Raw genomic sequence first — 7,326 nt, forward strand, 5'->3', positions numbered from 1 at the left:
AGTTGTTCCGTAGCGCTGACTGGTGTCAGGTTTCAACATGTGTGTGTCACGCTCTGATGTCACTCAGGATAAGAAAAGAAAACCACTTTTTAAAAAAAAATATATATATATATATAATATCAAATAAATTCAACACATTTATATCTTCTACAGAGACGCTCTTTATAGAAATGAAAAAATACGGACCATAATGCTTTGTGATTTGTTTTATTCTTCGGCCGTTCTGACTGATGATCTGGTTTGACTGGCGCCTTGCCAGGCCCAGTGCATGATGGGTAGAAATGGCTCATCAAACTGGTATCTCTTCTAGACGTTCCTGCATGAAGCATCAGCAGAACCGTTCAGACAGAAGGAACGCGGTTTCTATTAGAACCGTTCAGACAGAAGGTTCAGGATCCCCATAGAGATGCAGATAGCGTGTTGCTGATGTGATGGCGGTGTTGGCTCATGTACCGGCTGGATGCTGCCGCCGCTGCTCCGGATACACCTGGGACACGTGGATTTCGGGGCGCACGCGTTTTGGGGCGTGCATGAGAGTTAGTACCTCAAGATTCAACCAATCCGGTGTTAAATGCGGGCAAATCACGGGGTTTATGCTGCAGCCACGTACCTGACTGTTGGTTAGACAGTACAGCTTTCTGATTGGATAATGAACACAGTATCAGATGCGCACCTCGCTATAAATCTGGTGAAACTGCAAGGATTCAGGAGCCGGATGCTGTCAAACCCCTGGTTCCTCCTCACAGGAGGAACACAGGAGGAACCTCCATGCTGCCATCCATTTATTGACCAAAACTAACACACTTGATTTAAATCAGTTTATTATATAATATAATATTCTGATGTAGGTTTACATCACTGGTCTGTTATTAATACTCTAATAATTCTAACTGCTGTTTGGCCTAAAATGACGAAGTATAATTTAATACAGATTATATACATTATCATGATTTAATTTAGTTCTGTTATAAATTCAGGCTTGTGCATCTAAATGTGTGTTGCATCCTAACTAGGACAAAGTAACATTTCTTATTTCTACCACATAACATGTAAGAGAAGAAGATTCTCATGGATCCAGCAGTTACAAACCAATCAGCTTTTCACATCATCAGGAAGCAGAAATCAGTGAGCCGGTGGGACTTCAGCTGCAGTTTGTTGGACTGATTGACTGTTCGGCTCCTCCCCTCGGCCGGCTGAAGCTCCTCCCCTCGGCCGGCTGAAGCTCCTCCCCCTCAGTCTACAGCGCGCAGCCCAGGCGGCAGCAGGCCGGGTGGCAGCAGGCAGCCATCTTGTTGTCGTGGGAGACGACCTCGACCTCCATCAGGTCCTCCAGGCTGGCGTCCCGGTCCGGCTCGGCCCGGACCTCGGCCCAGGCCGGCTGCGTCGCCTCCACCGCCCAGAACGGGACGGGAACCTGCGGCGAGGCGACAGAACGTCAGGAAGACTCTTCTACACCTTCTACTTCTATATCAGAGGTTCAAGTGGACAGAGGAACCATGCGGAGAACCTTTTTCTGTGTTCCGGTTCTGCGTCTCACCTTCAGCTGCATGTCGCTCAGCATGGCCTCCAGTCCGGCGATGTGATTGGTCAGGTCCGGGCTCGGCTCTTCCTCCAAGGTGAGCCACGGTGTTTGGACCGCGGCGGCCCGAGCGGCCACGCCCACCACGCCGTCACCGCACCCTGGGGGGGGGGGAATCACAGTAGATCCTAATTAACTCAGACGAAACTAACGATCCCTGAGGGGAAAACAGTTAACTAGATGGATCTGATCTGAGGACAGATTAGAAAACCTGAAGAAGAAACAAACTTAATGACTTTTATCTGCTGAATGTTAAGAAAACACAGAAGATGATTTTTCTTTTTTCCCATGGAGCCGAGGGCATCACAAGCCAAGTTCAGTCAGTCAGTCAGTCAGTCAGTCAGTCAGTCAGTCAGTCAGTCAGTCAGTCAGTCAGACAGTCAGTCAGTCAGTCAGTCAGTCAGTCAGTCAGTCAGTCAGTCAGTAGTCAGTCAGTCAGTCAGTCAGTCAGACAGTCAGTAGTCAGTCAGTCAGTCAGTCAGTCAGTCAGTCAGTCAGTCAGTCAGTCAGACAGTCAGTCAGTCAGTCAGTCAGTCAGTCAGTAGTCAGTCAGTAGTCAGTCAGTCAGTCAGTCAGTCAGTCAGTCAGTCAGACAGTCAGTCAGTCAGTCAGTCAGTCAGTCAGTCAGTCAGTAGTCAGTCAGTCAGTCAGTCAGTCAGACAGTCAGTAGTCAGTCAGTCAGTCAGTCAGTAGTCAGTCAGTCAGTCAGTCAGTCAGTCAGACAGTCAGTCAGTCAGTCAGTCAGTCAGACAGTCAGTCAGTCAGTCAGTCAGACAGTCAGTCAGTCAGTCAGTCAGTCAGACAGTCAGTCAGTAGTCAGTCAGTCAGTCAGTCAGTCAGTCTCTTCGTCAGACGGCCTCTAGAGGGCGTCTCTGAATAACAGATGGCCTCTCTCCTATGGGCTGAACTACACTGCAGCTAAATACGGTTGTCGCTCCTCATTGGAGCTAAATCCTGTTCAGTTCACACAGTTCGGTTATTAAGGAGAGAACCGCATTCTACAACCGAACTCACTACCTGAAAATTCAGGTATTGACACTGAATCTGAGAGTGGATTCAGTCGGTCTGAGTAGTGTGAACCAGAACCGGACCGGACAGTTGGTCGTTACGTGACGTCAGGCGCAACACTCGTTACGTTACGTAACATTATCACCGTTAATTTGAAAGAGACGGAGCTAAGTGTTGTGAGACATTCTCAAACTTTCTATCCCGTCTGTTTCCTCAACATTGAGGTTGTTCCTTCAGTTCTGCGGTCTCGGCCCAAATGTTGTGGTTAAAAGTATCAAGTCCATGTGGTGGAAAAAGAGAACATGACGCCGCTGTCAGTGGCGGTTTATTAAGATCTGATGGATAAATTGACGCCTCTGGTTACTGGTGTTACTGGTGTGAAGTAAACAGAAAATACAGCAGGTAGCCGCCATATTGGTCTGAAGTAAATGTTACTATGGTTACAGACATAATTTACAGCCATTGCGAGATCGGAGGAGTGAAGGGACTCCTGTTACCCTACAGACAGTCTGGTCATGTTACTCCGCTCTGCTCCAGTGTGACCAGACATGCAAATTTACTCTCATTCATAAATTTGGTTGTTTATTTTACTAGTTTGCACCTGCTCTGCCGTTAATTTACATACATCCACGTCTTCCGTTGCCCTATAAGCTTTAATGTTAGGTAACGTTATCACCTGTGGTATTTGAGTGACGTTACTGGAATTCTTTAACCGATAACCGTGTGGTTACGCTTCAGAGCAGTGAACTGAACTGAACTGAACTGAACTGAACTGAACTGAACTGAACTGAACTGTGGGGCCATACAGATTAAATCTAATGGAACACATGTTGCTGATAGCTTGACTATTGCTAACAGTTTTAGTGATTATTTTATCAATTCTGTCCTGGAACTGGGTGTGAATTCTCCACCAGTCCAACTTCCTCAAATCCTAAACAACGATGGAGACTCCTTGAATCTGAAACCTACAAATGAGGCAAAGGTCAACAAAATTTTGTCATCACTGTCATGTTCCAGAGCCAAAGACATCTATGGGCTTGACACAGTGTTTTTAAAAATACATAGGAATGACTTAACAACCTCAATTACTCAAATAATAAACCAGTCATTTCAGGAGAGTATATTCCCCAGTGCCCTGAAACATGCCATTGTAACTCCAGTATACAAGTCCGGAGATAGGCAGGAAGTATGCAACTATAGACCTATCAGCATACTTCCTGCCATATCGAAGGCTGTCGAAAAAGTGGCTGCAGAACAGCTGGTAGCTCATCTTGATGCTGAAGCTCTGCTGCATCCTATGCAGTTTGGGTTCAGGTCAAAACATTCAACCGAAACAGCATGTTGCTACTTCATTGAGGTCATTAAGGCCAATCTGGACAGGTGGGGGGGTAGGAGCGGTCTTTCTTGACCTGCGTAAGGCCTTTGATACGGTAAACCACCATATACTCCTCTCCAAGCTGTCTAATTACAAACTCTCCTTACATACACAAAACTGGATAAAATCATATTTATCAGGTCGTACCCAATGTGTTCGGATTAATGACGATCTGTCACCTTCAAAAGCCTGCACGATGGGAGTACCTCAAGGCTCCATTTTAGGACCGTTGTTATTCAGCTTGTACATCAGTGATCTCCCATCTGCATGTGATGGAGTGGAGACGTACGCTGATGATACAGTCCTATATACACATGGCAAGGATGCAGCTCATGTTGCTGCCAAACTCTCACTTGCTATGGACAAAGTTGCAACGTGGCTAAATGACTCCTGTCTAACCTTAAATGTTGGAAAGACAGTGACTATGTATTTCTCTAACAAACAAAGACATGGTGACTGTCCCGACATTTTTGTAAATGGACAAAAAATAAAAAATGTTGACGAGTTCAAATACTTAGGTGTTATTTTGGATCCCACTCTGAGTTTTAAGAAACATATAAAAAAGATGAGCCAAACACTGAAATATAATCTAGCCAATTTTAGACATATCAGAAATTCGCTTACAACTGAGGCATCTAAGATCTTCTTAAATGCAATGATTTTTTCTCACTTTTATTACTGTATGTCGTGTTGGTCTCAGGCAAACAAGACAACCTTAAAGCCGCTTGAGTCTCTTCATAAACAAGCCCTGAAAATATTTGACAGGAAACCACGACAATATCACCACTGCCGCATAATCTCTCGATATAATATGTTAAACTTTGAAAATGCAATCATGTATTCAGATATTCGTATGGTATTCAAAATAATCCACAATGCCGCTCCCCCCCCCTTGAAGATCTTTGTCCAACTCTGCTCTGAGAACACCAGCAGGACTACGAGGTCGACCTCAAGGGGGGAGTGTAGAGTTCCCAAAAGAGGCTCTGCCTATGCTCAATCCTCCTTTTCATTTAAAGCTATAAAGGAATGGAACAAACTTCCCACTGACCTGAAACTCTGTACAGATCTCCACACTTTCTCACACGAAGCTAAGAAATGGATTGTAAATAACCAATCATGCCTACATTAGTCTACTACTTTGCTACTACTAACTTAGTTTTTTTCACAGCAAAGTTTAATAATTTTATTATTCAAAGTAGCATAATGTGATCTCACATATTGTGCAGTGTGTGTATGAAATGTGGTGATGTGACTAGATGTGATTTTTTGTACTTCAACATGTACTCTGTAATTTATTGTATTGTTTGTGTTGTATTTTATGTCGACCTGCCCTGGGACTGCAGATGGAAATTAGCAAATAGCTATAATCTGGTGCAAAGCATCTTTTCTCTTTACTGAGATCAATGTTCTCTTTTGCACATGGTCCCTGACAAATAAACTTAATAAACTAAACTAAACTGAACTGAACTGAACTGAACACACACTGTGGGTCTGTACAGGATCTGAGCTTGCTCCGCCTGCTAGGAAAACAACCCCGTGTTTTATCTGTTGTATCTCGTTAATGACCCAATTATTTTGAAAATCTCCATATGGACACATATTAGAAGAAGTGAAATTAGCTGCTGAGACCAAAACCTCTTGTGGAAAAAATGTATTGACTTTATATTTTTATCAGAAGTTGGGTTGTGGTCCATCAACTTCATGGAGTCTTTTTGGAGCCGGACTCTAGCGGACGTTAGAGGAACCGCCGCCTGCCGACATTTCCTTATTGGCTTCAGAAGCCACCTGAGGTTTTGGCCTCTGTGCCTGACAGCGGAGGAGGAAGTTGAACCTGTGTTGACCAATGAGCGTCGGTCGTAGCGCTGACTCAGCGGGAACCGTCCAATCAGATCGCTGGCCTTGTGGAGGTCTGACAGAAAGTTCTCCATTGCCGTCAGGAAGAGAACCCACAACCGCTCGGCGCTCTCTCTCTCCTCTGAGAAGGAAGGGGCGGAGTCACACTCCGACAACAGACACACCAGACGCCTGGACAGACCTACTGACAGACAGGTACACAGACAGACAGATAAATAGATAGGAAGGCAGATAGACAGGAAGATAGACAGACAGACAGACAGACAGAAGGTCGGGGTGGCAGACAGACAGACAGACAGAAGGTCAGGGTGACTGACAGACAGACAGACAGAAGGTCAGGGTGACAGACAGACAGACAGACAGACAGACAGACAGAAGGTCAAGGTGACTGACAGACAGACAGAAGGTCAGGGTGACTGACAGACAGACAGACAGAAGGTCAGGGTGACAGACAGACAGACAGACAGAAGGTCAAGGTGACTGACAGACAGACAGACAGAAGGTCAAGGTGACTGACAGACAGACAGAAGGTCAAGGTGACTGACAGACAGACAGACAGAAGGTCAAGGTGACTGACAGACAGACAGACAGAAGGTCAAGGTGACTGACAGACAGACAGAAGGTCAGGGTGACTGACAGACAGACAGACAGAAGGTCAGGGTGACAGACAGACAGACAGACAGACAGACAGACAGACAGACAGACAGACAGAAGGTCAGGGTGACTGACAGACAGATGGAGTGATGTTCTGACCTGTACAGATGCGGTGGGCCAGCGCTCTGGTTTCGTCCATCTCCTCCCGCAGGAAGCTGCCGTCCGCCGAGCCGCCGAGCGACAAGGCCAGCTGCTGGAAACAGGAAGTGACCTTACTGAGAGCTTCCTGAGCACGCTCACACTCCCACTGCTGCCGCCGCCTCGTCTGCAGCTCGTCCACCGAGCGACGCCACCGGCTCATCACCTGCTGGGTCAGGAGGGACGGGAAGGTAGGGAGGTAAGGTAGGGAGGTAAGGAGGTAAGGTAGGTAGGTAAGGAAGTAAGGTAGGTAGGTAAGGAGGTAAGGTAGGTAGGGAGGTAAGGAGGTAAGGTAGGTAGGTAAGGAAGTAAGGTAGGTAGGTAAGGAAGTAAGGTAGGTAGGTAAGGAGGTACGGTAGGTAGGTAAGGAGGTAAGGTAGGTAGGTAAGGAAGTAAGGTAGGTAGGTAAGGAAGTAAGGTAGGTAGGTAAGGAGGTAAGGTAGGTAGGTAAGGAGGTAAGGTAGGACAGTTAGGAGGTAAGGCAGGTAAGGAGGTAAGGTAGGTAGGTAAGGAAGTAAGGTAGGTAGTTAAGGTGGTAAGGTAGGTAGGTAAGGAGGTAAGGTAGGACAGTTAGGAGGTAAGGCAGGTAAGGAGGTAAGGTAGGTAGGGAGGTAAGGAGGTAAGGTAGGTAGGTAAGGAAGTAAGGTAGGTAGGTAAGGAGGTACGGTAGGTAGGTAAGGAAGTAAGGTAGGTAGGTAAGGAAGTAAGGTAGGTAGGT

At 46.2% G+C, this 7,326-nt stretch overlaps 1 protein-coding gene across 1 annotated transcript; it reads right to left on the reverse strand.

Moving 5' to 3' along the window:
• Window positions 1-1,237: 1,237 nt before the first annotated feature.
• Window positions 1,238-6,771, reverse strand: LOC139926191 (regulator of G-protein signaling 9-binding protein). Its single transcript, XM_071917813.1, has 4 exons — window positions 6,570-6,771; window positions 5,794-5,997; window positions 1,538-1,680; window positions 1,238-1,414 (listed from the first exon to the last, which is right to left on the reverse strand). Exons 1-4 carry the CDS (start codon window positions 6,769-6,771, stop codon window positions 1,238-1,240), a joined length of 726 nt encoding a protein of 241 aa, XP_071773914.1.
• Window positions 6,772-7,326: the final 555 nt, after the last annotated feature.

This window comes from Centroberyx gerrardi, chromosome 5 (genome assembly GCF_048128805.1).
Source record: "Centroberyx gerrardi isolate f3 chromosome 5, fCenGer3.hap1.cur.20231027, whole genome shotgun sequence".
Taxonomy (NCBI): Eukaryota; Metazoa; Chordata; class Actinopteri; order Beryciformes; family Berycidae; genus Centroberyx; species Centroberyx gerrardi.

Bases quoted from the DNA above. Each gene is read 5' to 3' on its own strand.
- LOC139926191 (XM_071917813.1), bottom strand. From the start codon at position 6,771: ATGAGCCGGTGGCGTCGCTCGGTGGACGAGCTGCAGACGAGGCGGCGG. The intron at 1,681-5,793 runs GTTCAACTTCCT...CCCCCCCCCCAG, and splicing joins ACGCTCATTGGTCAACACAG to GGTGCGGTGACGGCGTGGTG. The intron at 1,415-1,537 runs GTGAGACGCAGA...GCCTCGCCGCAG, and splicing joins TGAGCGACATGCAGCTGAAG to GTTCCCGTCCCGTTCTGGGC.